Source organism: Sodiomyces alkalinus (genome assembly GCF_003711515.1).
Source record: "Sodiomyces alkalinus F11 unplaced genomic scaffold SODALscaffold_10, whole genome shotgun sequence".
Classification (NCBI taxonomy): Eukaryota; Fungi; Ascomycota; class Sordariomycetes; order Glomerellales; family Plectosphaerellaceae; genus Sodiomyces; species Sodiomyces alkalinus.
Genome location: NW_021167088.1, coordinates 383,486 through 399,338, shown reverse-complemented (window position 1 = coordinate 399,338; position 15,853 = coordinate 383,486). Strand labels below are relative to the sequence as shown.

Here is a 15,853-nt window from a genome sequence, read left to right as displayed (position 1 = left end):
GTGTCTGGATTCCGAAAGAAAGAGAGAAGCTCGAGATCTACAAGGGTCTACCTTACTTCTACTATAAGTGTACGGTACCTACTTCGTTCGCACTTCATTCAGAGGGGTTACAGGGGTTACGTCAGCTCTTGAGGCTCCGGTACCTAGACCAAGTACTTCGTACCTTGTAGAACTGAATTTCCCCGCATTGGCTTGGCGGAGGGGCTTCGGTGGCTTCGGTGACAGATATGCTTCAGTTCATCTTGGTATCGACTACATGGTACGGAGTCACCGGACTTCTGAGGCCGGAGTGTCACGGCGTTAGGGATCTAAGGCCTGGGCTGGAGGCTCCGAGATGCCCCTGGACCGACTGAAGCACCGGCCGCACGAGTCCGGCGGCTCATTACCTTCTGTGGACGGGAGTAGGTACGTTGTACGTGTATCTTAACTTGGGCGACGGCGCGCCTGAGGCTATAAAAGGACCAAAAAAAAGAAAAAAAGAAAAAAAGAAAAAAAGAAAAAGAAAATTGGGGAAAAAGGAAAACACGAACGAAATGAAATCGAGACAAGGATCGGGAAATCATTGGAACTTATTCCGGAAGGATGCGATTACCTAAGGGGACACAGCCACCCAACCCTGATGGCTTTGTCCAATTCGGTTCCATTTTAGGTATCACATCTCACGTCGGGCCCCCATTAAAGACGATGGATATTATCCGTAGGTTGGGCTCCAACGAGAGAGGAACCTCTTCCGCACTCCGTAGCATCTACGGATACTGCACCTCAGAAGATATGTTTCAAATTCTGCCCCAAAACTTCGCAGAGTGTGATGGTCACAATGATGCAGGCTCATCGTTGATTGATCTCGCAGATGCAACAATGTGCTCACTAATTGTTCAGGTGGTTGTTTGACTGACCATGAAACCCGCGACGCTTAAAATTGTGTGTATGTTTGTCTGTTTCCTGTTTGTACTTCGTACGTAATTACCTTACAGATGCAAGCCGTCAGACTTGAAGCTTGGTGTCGTATGTTTGTACGGATACCTACGTGATTTTTTTTGGCCAGGGTACTGTCCGAATTTCCCAAAGCGGATGCTCCTTGCAGAGTGCCCCGATCGCACTGTCAACCTAGCAGGTTGTTTGTCCTCAAAGGCCCTCTCCCGTACGAATACGTAGTCACGAGAACCATCGTGACTGTCCTGCTGGGAGGTTTGGCCCGCTTCCGTAATTATCGGTATTCGAGTTGACCCGTCCTGGTATATCTACGTATAACGGTTCTTTTCTCCGTTCACGTAAGGTATCTTAGGTAAGGTATCCGTACACAGGCAGCGTACGGAAGATTACCTTATCAAGATGTATAGCCCGGCGTCTCGGCCGAAGCCACGAGACGACTTCGAAGTACCCATGTACCTCTCGACCTTTTCCAGGTCTTCTACCTAAGGTAGGTACCTAAGGTACCTTACCTTATCCTTCGGTGACTTGCGCAGAACAAATAACCAGGAGGATTTGGCTACTCGTAAATTTTGCCATGTTTAATGTAAAATGTATGACGAAGTCCTCCGTAAAGAAGAACTCAGGTTTATGTAGCATGGCACGCCGAATTTGGCAGGACGGACCGGGAGTGCCCAGAGGATACAAATACGCACCATGGACACTGGTACCTACTCCCCCCAATCAATTAATCGAATCCTACGTTGTAGGCTACCCTAGGGCTTCACATGCATAGGATAATCTAGTATACGCCCTGCCTTCGCAGGGTTCATCGTCGTGCTTCAAAGTCTGATAGCCAGCCCTCTGAAGCCCATTGTCCAATTGTTCTATACCCCGCCGTGCAAGGATCGGGAATGTTCGGGGTGTGAAGACCGTGCAACGCCACCTTCTTCCCCGACCTTCCCCGCGAGTTCGCTCTTGAATGTGGATTAAGGGGAAATCGAGGCTGCAGGAAAAAGGTCTGAGAACGCTGTACGGAGCATTAAGGCGAGGCGCAGGAGGAGATGCAGGAGATCTCTACCTCCGCAAGGCGAGATTCTGCTTCGTAGTGACGACATATGCACTATCTCGTGACCGCACAACTCATCCACCTTATAAGCGCATGATGATATGAGAATCGATAATGCGAGGCGACGAGGCTTGACGTCTAGGAAGGGGAACTCGTGACGGGAAACGGGCAGTGTATCCGTATGTGGCACAGGGCAGCCTTCGACCCTGGGAGGCGCAGCCAAGGGTTCTAGCCTGACGTCGGGCGCCGATGACAAGTACGAAAGTACAACGTACCTTCGTCCCTCATGTCACTCTAACTTCCATGTCACCGCGCCCCCCCCTTTCTTTTTTCTTATTCTTTTTTTTTTTCTTTTTTCTTATTCTTGTCTTTCTTTCCCGCAGAAGAAAAGAAGGGAAAAAAGGGGAGGGCTCCGTGAAGAACCGCCACGGTAATCTAAATAGCTCACTCCTCGAGACAGGGCGCGATTTTATTAACACTGTAAACTATCCCCACTGGATAATTATCTGTCGGGCCGTGATCGTCCAGTAGCAGCAGACCGAACTTGGGCTGGACTCCGCCGGCAACGGTACCTCTCTAACACCGGCCGGCAAAGCGCCGTTCTCACCTGCGATTCGATGCTACCGCGACGGGATGGACGGGGATGTCCACTATACGAAGCGTCCTAGGTTATCTCGGTATGGCTATAGGTACCTTGACCTACCTACCTATTGCGTATGTTGGGAGAGTGAGACTTGGTATCTCGACCACATGTTTTTGAGGCCCTCCACCTTGCTCATTCTCACCTCCCCCCTTTTTTCCCTTGTTCTCTCGCTGCATCCTCTCCAACGAGTTGCGCACATTGGTGCATCCCGTCTCTGCATGCACAGCCTCCCCCTCACATTAATTGCCCCGACCGAAATGAATGAGCATGTAGACACTGACATCGCAAGGCTGGATGGCTAGACGCAATAAAAGCCCTCGGGGAATGAAGCGAATTCGTTGACCTTGATGATATGGCCGGGTGGGTCCGTCCCCAAAATGTAGTACGTAAGGTACCTACCTAGAGTACGGATATTTCGTACGTCGTCCGGAGTATGTACCTAGATACCTTACTGTGGGGTTATGGGGTTCTTTCGTCTTACCTTAGACAAACATTTTACTTAAGAAAGCCATATCCCCCTTCCCCTCTTGGCCCCGCGACCCGGAAGCCGGCTTAATTCTTCTAATTACCTCCCGCGCTTACTCAGGTTCGAAATCGTCCGGACGACACTCCATCCACTCAGTATAATACTACAAGGAATCGGAGCCAATATCAACCTATTTAACCTAAATACACAGCAGTTCACACAAAGCTCGATAACCACTGTCAACTCGTTATCGCTGAACCACCAAGGATCTTCCTATCCCTCAAAAAGCTTTCCCACAACTCGATTTTGTCTCGACTCGACTCGGCGTCATCTGGACTTCGCTCTCAACTCGACGACGTCCTGCTAACCAACAACAACCTTCTGCTTACTCACATCTTCTCCGGAATGGACCGATAGGGCTTCCTTATCCAAACCTCCCTCGACCTCACCGGACTGTGCACAGCACACACATACCTCTCCTGGTGCAATTTTTAAAGCTTCTCCCAACATCATTTTGGAAGGCCGCATGCGGGGATATTCCCCGCCACTACTTGACCCAGTCAAAGCACCCTTAACCCTCAGGGCTAGCTGTTGCCTCTCGGAGCTTCATTTAGTACCATCCCCCACGTCATCTTCGATCTAAGGAACGGAAAAGACAGACCTACAGTACCTCCCACCCTGTGCTACCTCGCTCGATCTCGATATTACCCACCGGATATCTCTCCACCGCGTGGTACGCCATCTCTCGCCTACTGGCCGGCCGAACCTTTCGCAAGGACGCACCGAAGTCTTGCCCTCGCTCATCCGCTCGCTCGTCGGCGGTTCACAGTCCCTCCTCCACCACAAATAATTACCGTTGCCCCTGGCACGTAGCGAAAGTGGCGGTTCACCTGGATACCGGAATCACACCCCAACTCGTTGACTCGTGTTACTGCGTGGTCCTCGGGCATCCGGTCTGCTACTGCGAGTGGTACTACCCTTCCAATTCGCCGTTCGACACATACATCGAGTCCATCGACGACCCCCCCTTATTTTTCCCGTACCCCACGCCGGCCGACATCTGTTCGGCCCCCTTCGACAGTTCACCATGGAGCTCACCTACGGTACCTGGTGCCACGGCGTCTCCACTCGACACCCCCTCATGTTCTTCGGCCATTCCGAGCCCAATGCTAAACCCCCCAAACCACGCGACCATGGCGGCCGCGGGCTTCATCCCATCCGTCATGGCCGTCTACGACGACGCCTCCACGACCATGACCGCCACGCCCACCAGCTCCAGCAGCGAGGAAGGTAGTAGCATCGGATGGAACTCGCCCGCAGCCACCACCGCGGCGAGGGAGCTGAAATACGAATGCACATGGAACCAATGCGGCAAGATGTTCAGGCGACGCAGCGACTTGACGTGGGTTTTTTTCATTCTTTCTTTCCTTTTCCCCCCCTTTTTCCCCTTCTTATCCCCTTTTCCCTTCAAAAAAAAAAGAAGAAGAAGAAAATAAGACGAAAGCTAACAGTCCCCTGCCTCCTTAGCAAGCACGAGCGATACCACGTCAAGGATTCCTTCTGCGACGAGCCCGGCTGCGACAAGGCCTTTGCCACGCAAAAAGACCTGAAGCGACACAAGAAGACGCACGAGAAGGTCGACGATAGCGGTGCCGCCCCCAAGGGGTACCGGTGCCGCGTGCCCGGATGCCGGAAGGCCAAGACGGGTCACGTCTATAACCGGCGCGACAACTTTGTCCGGCACTTGCGGACCAAGCACGTGGGCTTGGACTTGGATGCGGAAGAATTTGGGAGTGGTTAATCAAGACTTTTGACGCAGTAAGAGGCTTGAAGAGCGGGTGGGTGGTGTTATAAACGGGCGAGAGAAAGGGAAGAAGTTGGAATACGGAGGGGAGACTCGATTCTCGTTCGGTTTGCTTGATTTGTCAAGGCGTTTCTCTTTCTTATTCTTTGGTACCCTCATGTTTTTACTTCCCTTCGGGGGCCCTTCATGCCTGATGATTGAACCAATATAGATAGACAAACGGAAGATACCACAAGGACACGCAATGTTACATATCTGTCGGGGAATGCCTTTTTCGGGGCTCGATGAACTTGACTTTCATTCCGCGCTCCCTCAGACTTACCGCAACTATTACATTAAATTTAGGCTTGTCCCATCTATCTTGTCCTCGTTTCTCGATTATTCTGCGACTCTGTCTGTCATTATTATCAGTCAGAACACCGGGACAATCATCAAAAGACAGTTGGGACAGTACGGCTATGTTATATGCGAAGTTGAGATTTGACTACCTCTGGAATAGTAAGTGGTTTCTGTCTCACCACATCTACCACTACCAAATCCATCGATCAAGGCCACAGTCTCAAGAATATCTGTCCCTGTGCAGAATTCTTGGTCACCCGTCGTATCTCAGAAGAAAAAAAGTCCCCTGCTTGGTACGTCCGCCCCCGTTATCCGGCTTTCCTTTCCCTTTGGTCCACATGATGTTTCCTGGTTGCCAAGCCATTCTCCTAAACGCCCGATGAAGTTCATACCAGCTCAAAGCAAAGAGAGTCTCCCTCTCAGATGTACCACATCGTGGTGGGAAAGAATTTTTTGTTGATTTCCAGCGCTTCTTCTCCACCCATGGGCAACAGTGGAAGCGAGTCCGTGCCAATTTTGGCATTGCTCAGAGACGCCTCAAATGCCGCCACGTCAATAGCCACTTCGGCAGCCTTGGGTCCCGAACGATATCCCTCACTCGTAGCGATCGTCTCGTGAGTACGTGCGCGTCCGCAGGCCAGGTCCGCATAATAAATTGCGGGGTGCAAGGAGACAGGCGTCGTGCTGCGCATGTACTGATATGAGTGTTGGTAAATCATCATTTGTAGTGTGGCCGGGTTCATGCCCGACTCATCCAGCAGGACCGTATAGTGTACCGGCCGGGACGTGCCCTTGATGGCACTATGCGCACACAAATAAAAATCCCAATAAAATGGGTGGCACACCTCCGTCTCCAGGAGTGTGCCGGGCCTGGGATTCCCATTCCGGTCACCCTGACCCTGCCGGGGGAAGAATCTAATGTGATGCCGCTTGGTGGCAACGATGACCGTGAATTTGGGCATCGGGGCATTGAATTTTTTTAGCTCCGTTCGGAACCAGTCCTTGATCACAGCGATCTCTGTCTCGAGAACCTGGGCGAACTGACCCTCGGAGACGCCGTCGCGGAAGTAAATGATGTGGTGAGGTGCAGCCATGTTCGCCTTCTTCTGCCACATGGGGAGCAATTTCCCAAGAAACTCCTGGGTGGTCGTGGGAGCCAGGAGTTCCACCCGAAAACCGTTGGTCTGGACGGCAGCAGCATAGCGACAGGCGTATTTGTCCATGGACATGGTCATGGCGGCCATCGATGGAACATTGGGCACTCCAGGGGTCCCGTGGGTGACGTCGACGCCAATGATCATGGTCGGGACGCTAAAGAAGGGAGGTGAGGGATCCTTGGGCTTGGCCCTGTTTATCTTCGGGACGAAACTCGTCGTGCCGCCGAGCTTAGCATTCACCTTCATCGCGACGTTGGAGTGGTATTGGTCCTTGTTCATGGGAACGTGCTTGGACAAGATCACCTGGGTCAGAACTCCAAAGCGGCAGTCTGCCGACTTCTTCAGACGTTCGTAGTTGCCCGAATTGGACCACTTGAGGATACAGAACAATATCTGCACCGCCTGGTTGGTTTGACGCCGGATCTCGTTGATTCCGTTCTTCACCGCCTCCGCGACGTTCGGCTCGTGGCCTTGGGAGGTTATGATGATGGGATCAGAAGTGATTTTGCCACCGTGCTCCATATATTTCTTCTTGAAACCCATCGCGAATTGTCGGGTGTGCTCAGGGGTGGCCGACCGCTCAAGAATCATGAAGCCCCACGACGACAAGGCGATGGCGTTAGGCTCGAGGAACTTCTTCCCCCTCAAGTCCCAGCGACCTTCGAACTTAGGATCTGCCTGACCGTTGGCGAACTGGACTACGGGGGGGTCGAGAAGCCGGCCAGTGGTCTTGGCCATGTTCTCGTCGAACTTGATCCCATACTGACGAAGAAACGGATCCTCAGGCCAATTGAGCATTCTCTTCCCAGTCATGATATCCTGACGACGCTGGTTGGGAAGCGTCGCGGTGTGCTCAATCATCTTCCTTGTTTCATCGGGACCCAGCTTGAAAGGAAATCGCTGCATGGGAGAGACGTTACAGACGTCGATGGGGAACAGGCCCGCTTTAGATGTCAGGATTAGAGGGAAGTCGGGACATTTGATGTTGTAGCCGTACTGTTTCTTGAAGTATTCCAGAATGCTGATAGTACCATTGCCATCGCGGTTGGGAATCATGACATTTCTGGCCGTGGCACCTTCTTCTCGGTACTTCTCAGCGAACTCGAAGGTCAAAATGCGGTACTGACGCTCGTTCTGTTCCTTGGCACGATGCCGGACTGTGAACTGAAGCTTCGATAACCGTCGCAGTAGCTTGAAAGCATGTGACATGGAGTGAAGCACTCTTCCGTCCTTGACCTTCACGGGAACAGGCCTCAGCTCCGAGACGAGATCATCCATGCTTTTGCCTCGCAGCTTGGGATCGACCATAGCCAGATATTCCCTGATCAGGTCAGGCATGGGTTTGTTGCTTGCCCAGAAAGCCGTGTTGGCGACGTCGACATTGAGACCAAGGCCGCGGCCAATACCTTTCACCACCGATTGGTTCATACGAACCGAGGCATAGACACCCTTGATCAACCAGACGCAAGAGCTAAGTTCGCGGACGACCTGCTGACCGGACTGGGTGGGATAAAAACTCCGCTTGATGGAGACCAAGTTCTCCGACGGCCACTGACGGACAAGGTGGTCGAGAAAATTCATGCATTCAAGAACCTTGCTGTTCCAATCGCACTGGCCCTTGAGGTAGGCTTCAAGGACGGCAAGATTGATCTCAGCCGTCTGGCGGATGACGAAATAGAATTCGTTATCCGTACGACGTGGCTTGCCATCCGCTCGAGGAGGGAGGTCCTTGTCGAGGTCGACACGGATACGCTCCTCGCCACGTTGAATGGGACACGAAGACCTAGTAGCCAGGTTAGCCAAAGGGGAAATTATCTTCGACGGGGGTGCAAAGATATGTCTTGACCACTTACCAAGCAAGCTTCTTGCCATCATAAAGCCAGAGAGTATTGTACTTGGCGAGTGCAGCCTTCACATCTGGATGATTCCAGCATTTCTTGAAGACGGGCCCCAGCTTCAAGGGCGCTGGGGTGATGCTTACATCGAATTGATAAGCCCTCGCCTGGTCATTCCACGAATTGACCCGAAATTGGTTGACTTCTAAGTCAACTGGCTTTCCGATAGGCGTGGTCTTTGGTCGTCTGGCGAATGCTTGGATACCGGCATTCTGTAAAGTGGTTAGCTATTGCAAAGAATCTTCGTTCATCTTCGGACGGATTGTACTCACTCGCAGACGTTCGGCAGTAATATAAGCCTCGAGGGGCAAGTCAAGGCGGGTGTTTCCCTTGTCCTCGGTCGAGGTCCGAGCAGGGTCATACCCCAAAGGTGTCGAGTAGCCGGCCTGGCCACTCTGAGGCACCAAGGCTTGAGCGGAGCCCGACACAGGTTGAGACGGACCAGCTGGACCGGGCGGGGCGCCTTGCCGGCCGCCCTGCGAAGATCCGAAAGACATATTGCCTGGCAAAGATGGGGGGGAGTCGATGATAGCCTTATTCGACCAGAGAAACGGTCAAGAAGATGATAGTAAAAGCAGAGGGGGGCTCAGAGTGGGAAAGGAAAGTAGACGTGGACGCGAGAGTCGGGCTTGATTGCAAAATCTCAAAGAGATAAATGTAGAGCAGAGAGTATATGCAGCCTCGACGTCTGCGTGCCAGGTTTCACGTAATTCGAACCAGAGTAAGAGCAGGACACTTACCTCAGCCCGCAGTAGGACCGATGCTGAAGCTTCGTATGGACTTGGGAACTCGATAACTGGTCTTGAGAGAGTCAAGTGTTAGAGACGGCAACCAAGTGAAGATTGGGTTAAATGTGAAGAGAAGCGAGAAAAAGAAAAGAGAGAAGAAGAGGAGACTATGGTTGAAGTACAGGAGGGATGGATGGGGATATATATATGTGTATAGGTTGGGACTAAGCAACTCACGGGAAGTTGCGTGGAAGGAACGTGCTTGCTTGGAGTTTGCTTGGGGGTAAGGCAAGAGGTAACCACTAAAGGCAACTGCTTGGCAACCACGCTTCGCAGCGGAAAGTTGGCTTGCCAGTAATGTGGTGCACCTGTCTATTTGCCAGATGTGTTTCTGGTGGTTTGGGGAGATTGAGAAGTGGAAGTATTAGTTGGATACCTTAGGAAGTTTGATATGTAGGAAGAGCCACGAGACCAAACAGATGGATGGAAAAGTTGAGGATCCTGAAGCCGGTGGCAACAGGGTGTGTGTTGGTTGTGGACGAAAGCCGGTGAATAAGGTAGGGAAGGTAAATAAGGTAGGCAAATAACTACCCGAACCAGCGCCCGTAGAGGATGGAGGGCAAACGGCACCCGTGGTGATGTAGGTGGTCAGGCGGGTCCTATTGTCAAAGGAAGGAAGGAAGGCCACGGATTGCTGGGGCAAGGGCGATTGTTGGGAATGCCTACCAGTGCTGGATATCCGGCCCTGGCAAGACCTGGGCAAAGACGCAAATATTGATCTGGTTCTGTTAGATTATTGCTTCTATCCAGCTCTCGCGAGAGGGCAGGAGATGAGGCGGGAGCTAGGATGATGGGTATGGCCCGTATGGGAAAGGGTTTTCAATAAGAACAAGATAGTTGTTTGATGATGACTTTGCGGAGGCAAGGGGGAAGAATTTGGGCAAGCAAATACCTGGCAATAGAACGAACTTGTTTGACGGATGACTGGGAGGAAGGATAGTTTGAAGGATAAGGTAGTTTGACGAAGAGGTGGAAGAAGAGGTGGAAGAAAAGGTGGAAGAAGAGGTGGCAGAAGAAGAAGCAGGCTGTAGTTGAAAAGGAGGATCGGTCAAGGTAGGGTTATACCATCAAGGTGGTCGTTGGTATTTCCACTTACATATCGTGGTTGACGTATTGGTCAGATGATGGAAGCCTATAGGTGCTCCTGTCTTGTTTTCAATAGTCCTGTGGCCAGGAAGAAGGAGCAGCCCTTCAAGATAACAAGGTAAGTACCAAGGTTAATACCCAGGGAGCATCGTGCCTACCTTAGCATATAGCTAAAAGGAAAGTAAATACCCGTATTTCTGTGGCAGTTACTGCATTAGGGAAGCAAGGGGCAGGTAAACTACCCCGTCAGGACATAAAGAGAGAACAAAGTAACATAGCGCGCATGGCAGCAAATACAAGTCAAAGAACATACCATGCCGCCTACCTACCTTAGAAGGCGGGATGAATAATAAAGCATGGCATCCTAATAGACCTACTTACGTCACGTAGGAGGGAATGTGTATGCTAAGACAAAGTTAGTGATAATGGCTTTGGATTCTACCATAAGTACTGCGAAGTCGAGATTCAAGACTTGTGATATAGTCGGGACCTAATGAGTCTAAGTTATAGATGTCAAGGTAATGTGAGGCCGGATAACAGATTGTATCTGTATATCCCTAAACAAAAACCTGCATACCGGTCCCGACCCAGATAGCAAGACTTTCCCCCTTCATAAACTATCTTGTTCTGGAAGAACTAAATTGGTATCCATTTAGGCAAGCTAGGCTATTTGCAAGCCCTGAGCAGTAGTCAGATACATTAGGTAGACCCAGGATTGTTATAAAGGCGTCTATATATATTCCCAGCCGCATGATCAATTCCTAGCTTGACGTAGGGCCGTCTTCCTTAATAGCACTTACTTGGACATCATGTAATGAGTGCGTCCCGGGAAGGCCAAAGAAGTGCTGAGGCGAGTGTTAGTATCCAGGAAACAGGAGCCCATATTCGAGAGTCCATCAGGGGGCGAACCTCGGAAACAGTGGATGGCAAAGCACATATTTCCCGTGCACAGATAGATGTTGAGATGTCGTCTATTATATGTTAGGAGGCCCATGTATGACTCTTAACCTAGAAGTATTATGAGTTCCAGGGAAGAAGGGAGTACTAATGTACGTAGATTACCTGGGTGACTGTCCCAAGCCCGCCAACCAAACTTCACTTGTCCTCCTCCTCTTGATTGCCAGCCAGGCTAGGCATGTGACTTTGGCTCCAGCCATTCGCTGAGGTTAGAGACGGTGCTATCCTACCCTAGGTAGTCTATGGAATAAAGTATAGAAAGAGAGAGAGAGAGAGAGAGCTGGGCCAAGTCCGTCGGAAGAAATCCTCTGAAAGCCACTGGTTACCATGAACTCCAAAAAAAAAAACCGACGCCACAAACATTGTCGGAATATGGTTACAATGTTAGATGTCTGGGCAAGACATGCCAAGTCCTCAAGTGTCCATATCTTACCCGAATCTCAGTCCCCTTCTTCAAAGTCCCGTGTCCTGAGGTGTCCGGTCGCACAATGCGTTCGTGGTGAAGAGATGAAGAGAGCGCCGCCGGTAACCCTCAGTCTGTTGGCATAACCGGCAACAAAACCTACAGAATTGAAAGTTTTTTTTTTGTCTGCTTAGACACCAGGGAAGGCGAGGACATATCTGCTGAGTTGATTCTCCATCGCCCTGTTCTCTACTATCCAATCTAACGCGGACGGCACAGCGGCACAACCTGGGCAAGAAGAAGAGGATACTGGGAGAGGGACGGGTGCATATAACCAGTCAAAACAAAGCCAGTCGGATTGGCAGGTCGCAGCAGCATCACAGCATTAATACTGGTACTGGCCATATTGCTGAGGGGGGGGTGCGCCGTAGCCAGCTGGTGGAGGCGCCCAGGACGGGGCGGCACTTCCCTCATAAGGGCCCGAAGCAGGTGAAGCCCATTGGCCTGGAGGAGCCTGTTGGTACAGTGGGACCTCTTGGCGGTATCCTGGGGAAGTGCCTTCGAAGCCGGCTCCAGATTCCGGACGCAAAGGAGAGTTTCTGTAACCTGACTGGGAGGCAACCCGCTGTCCGACATTGCCGTTGTAAGGACTAAGAGGCCGCGGATTCGGGGAATCCCGGCCGCCACTAGGGTACGTGCCGTATGGGGGGTAATCACCACCAGATGCTTGACGACCGTGCGAAGCCGTAGGTGCAGACACACGAGACTGCAAGACGTTGGATTGCCTTGCCCCCGGGTCTTGATTTGCCTTCCATGTGCTGTAGTCGGGGATCGTCGTGTCTCTAATCAAGTTGACCATATTTGCGGACTTGAAAAGCTGAGAGTTGTACGTGTGTGCTGGAGGAAGGATGCCCAAGAAGAACGTTATGTCTCGCGAGACTGGCGCCCCGTGATTGCGCCTCTGTTGGTCCAGGCGCCGACCGGCAGCGCCCTTCAGAGGGGACTCGCCCCTCGCCAGCTTGCGTGGTCTGTTGAATTCCTCCTGATCATCGGCGGGTAGAGGTCGCTTTGGAGATGCAGTCACCACGAAATGGGGAGGGGCAGGACTGGCGGTCTGGCGAGCGGTAGCCGGGGCCGCGGCTGGAAGCGGGAGCGGGCTGTTGCGAACAGAGGAAGCCGGCTGCTCAATGGATGGCATGATGTTAGGCCGCATTTGAATCGCAGGGGACACTATGAGCCTGTACGCAATCGGGTCAAAACTCGCCACCGAGTGGCGGTTTGAGAAGTGGGAGAGCTTGGGATCATCAGGCCACAGCTCGGCCATTCTCTTCTCCAACTTGACAATGGAGGCAAGCTCGCCATATTGCGACTCGTACTTATGGAAGTACATGTACAGCCGCTTTGCTCTGTCCTTCTTTTCGGGCTTCTGTGTTAGACGGTTCACACATGTCTCAAAGACAACCCGTGCATCTATGGGGATACCATGTTAACTAGCCGCACAATGAACCATCATCAATCCAGAGGGAGGGGATTCGTCAACGTTAACTTACTTGTGGTGTCGTCTTTGGAGTGGAGAAACTTAATGTACTCCAACATGAAATCTTCGTCTTCAGGGAACAACTTTGAACCACGGTCAAAGATTTTCCCGCCGGCCGCATCCTTATACACAACGGATTCGATCAGAGCAACTGCCACATATACATCGCTTGTGAGCTGTCCCTTGCCGCGCGCCTCGGTAAAGACTTGCCTAAGACCAGAAGTCGGGCTGCCTTTACCCTGGGTTCTTCGCATGGCACGGCAAAGAGCAATCCACACGAAGGAAATGGTTCGCTTTAGAAGATCTGTCTGCACCGCGAAACCTTGCTTGACAGCCCGAAGCCTCTCGTCATGTCCCGGCCTCTGAGGTAGGTTATGAATGCCAGCTTCATTATCTTCGTCTTTGTCGTCTTCATTCGGAACAGGGCGCTGGGCTGCTGCCAAACGTTCTATCTGGGCAAGCTCATTCTTCTCGCGCTCCTTGAGCTTCTGCATCATCTTGTACAGAGTATCCAAGACTTGGTCATATGGGGCACGGACAGCTTTAGCACGTGCTGCCTTGCTCTCTTCAGAATCGCTTGCTGGGAATGTCATCTCGATGCGGTCGCCGTGTTTCAGGGCTAGCAGGACACTTTCCGGGTTGGCCTCAATGCCATCCGTCAGGAATTTCATTCCGAGGTCACTGCCGTCCTTGAAAATATTGTTGTCGTAACACCACTCGGCGGCATCGACCCACATCTCCGGCCAAAATCGAAGGGCCATCAGGGCTTGTTTGTAAACGTAGAGGATGCGCTGCTTGTAAGCTTCTGGCTCCTCATCTTTGAGAACGAGTGGATCTTCCTTCTCCCATTGAATCCACTGTTTCCACAGGCCCACCTGTTCCATGAACTCCCGATCTCCCGCGAAGCCAGGTGCCGGGGGCAGCCGGGGCAGGGTTGTCCGATGGAGCCGGGAGGTCTTACGATCTAGTTGCAGGCTGGAGGATTTAGCCGTCATGTAGCCTGGAGATCTTTTCTGGATGAATTGTCGACCCTGTTGCACAACATTAGTCCTGCCCTGCGTATAGTCACTGTCATTGTGGGAGAGCGAGGAGGACCCACGGTTGTTTTGTTTAGGCTGAGTTCGAATTGGTCGTAGTCTTTCCACAATTCAGTGAGAGAGCCCATCGGCACCGTGATGGCTCGGTGGTAGGCTCTTCGAAGTTGGTCCATCTTCTGTTGGTCTTGCCATCCAGAACCCCCGACTTGGCCGGGGCCGCTCTTGATGAACTGAATCCAGTCTTTCCATAGCTGCCCCGAATCCCGATCCACGCCAACATTGTCGATAACAAATTCGTACGACTGGTTGATCACTTGCCGAGCCTGGCCATTTGAATCCTTGGTGAGATCGTTTCTTCTGCGGATGTAATTGATATACGTGGTCCAAAGCTGGACATTCGGCACGGAGAGGAGAGATCTCTGAAAAAGGCTTTCGGCAGCCGTAGTGTTCATACAATCCAGCTCCAGATTGATCCACTGTACCCAGATATCGGCCTGTCCACGGATTACATCAGAATGACCGTCAACATTCGATGAGGGAGAGACGTACCGCTTGTGGGAAGACTTCGACGAAGCGCTCGTAAGCATGGCGCAGCGCGTCTGTTTGATTGAGACGGCGATGTTCGGCAATGAGGGCCAGCCATGCATCCATGTCACCACGGGGGTCTTCCTTGATGCGATTCTCAAGTCGACTAATGAGGTCGCTCGGATTCCTGCTGTCAGACACAAGAGGCGCTTGGTGAGGGACTGAAGTGGATGGGTCAGCGGAGGCGATCTGATCTCCATTGTTCAATAGAGTAGCGGAGGCAGCTATTGGTTCCTGACTAGGAGAGTGAGATGCATTAGGAGGACGGCCTTGAGGAACGTTAATGACCTGCCCAGCTAAGTTGTTGGGCGGAGGGACATCATCCTCATCATCCGAGTCTCCCACTAGGAAACCCCCGGACGTCTTGGGCTTGACAGGCTTCGGCTTTGGAGAGGCAGCCTTTGCGGCAGGTTGGGACGGCTCCGAGCAGGGTTGAGCGGGGGATATGGATATGGACTCTGGGTCATATTCTCCTCCATCGTCTGCACCATCGTCTGCACCATCTTCTCCTTCTTCTTCTTCTTCTTTTTCATCACCATGGGAAGCGCGGGCAACGGGGAAGTTAGGGTCTTGAGCTTGTTGGTCGCTAAGCTGATCTTCATTGGCAACCCCATATCCTGCCTCCTCTCCTTCCCAAGCCTCACTCTCGAGGCTATGTTCGTCCCCAGAATGTTCGGAAGTCATCGCGGATCTGGAGTGCAGTTGCGTCTGAATCCCAGAGAATTAATCGACGAATCGGCGTTCAAAGGAATAATGTCGTGTATTGGCCGTAAGATCCGACCAGGCGCCCACAGCGCGTGGCGTGGGTTCGGCAGGTTGCTCTGAAAGCACTTCTGAGCGGAAAGACAAGTCTGCGCGACTTTCTAGACGATTAATCGAAGATGTGCTGATAAATTCGCTTGTTGCGCCTTGTGCCTGGGGTGTGGTGGTGGTGGTGGTGGTGGTGGTGGTAAGATGGATTAATCTGAGGACAAAGCGAAGCAAACCGAAGTCCATGGTTACAGCAGAAAATGTCTAGACGTGAGAGCGAAGTACGTACCTAGGAAGCTTGGAAAAGAATAGCACACGGCAAAATCGCCGAGATGGGTCTAGCGTTTCATAGGCGGCGTGGTCGCGACCTTGGACGTGCAGGGACCTCTGGAGAGCTTTCTCGACTAACCCTACCAGGAATTAAAGGG

At 51.9% G+C, this 15,853-nt stretch overlaps 3 protein-coding genes across 3 annotated transcripts; 1 reads left to right on the top strand and 2 right to left on the bottom strand.

Moving 5' to 3' along the window:
* Window positions 1-4,280: 4,280 nt before the first annotated feature.
* SODALDRAFT_320283 (hypothetical protein) lies at window positions 4,281-4,888 on the top strand (the record flags this gene model as incomplete). Its single annotated transcript, XM_028609520.1, has 2 exons — window positions 4,281-4,489; window positions 4,615-4,888. 2 exons carry the CDS (start codon window positions 4,281-4,283, stop codon window positions 4,886-4,888), a joined length of 483 nt encoding a protein of 160 aa, XP_028463578.1.
* A 761-nt stretch (window positions 4,889-5,649) lies between these two features.
* SODALDRAFT_320282 (argonaute) lies at window positions 5,650-8,779 on the bottom strand (the record flags this gene model as incomplete). Its single annotated transcript, XM_028609519.1, has 3 exons — window positions 5,650-8,170; window positions 8,241-8,494; window positions 8,555-8,779. 3 exons carry the CDS (start codon window positions 8,777-8,779, stop codon window positions 5,650-5,652), a joined length of 3,000 nt encoding a protein of 999 aa, XP_028463577.1.
* Window positions 8,780-11,901: 3,122 nt separating this feature from the next.
* Window positions 11,902-15,359, bottom strand: SODALDRAFT_337076 (mRNA 3'-end-processing protein RNA14; the record flags this gene model as incomplete). Its single annotated transcript, XM_028612644.1, has 4 exons — window positions 11,902-12,986; window positions 13,067-14,084; window positions 14,153-14,584; window positions 14,640-15,359. The coding sequence occupies 4 exons, from the start codon at window positions 15,357-15,359 to the stop codon at window positions 11,902-11,904; spliced, it is 3,255 nt and encodes a 1,084-aa protein (XP_028463576.1).
* Window positions 15,360-15,853: the final 494 nt, after the last annotated feature.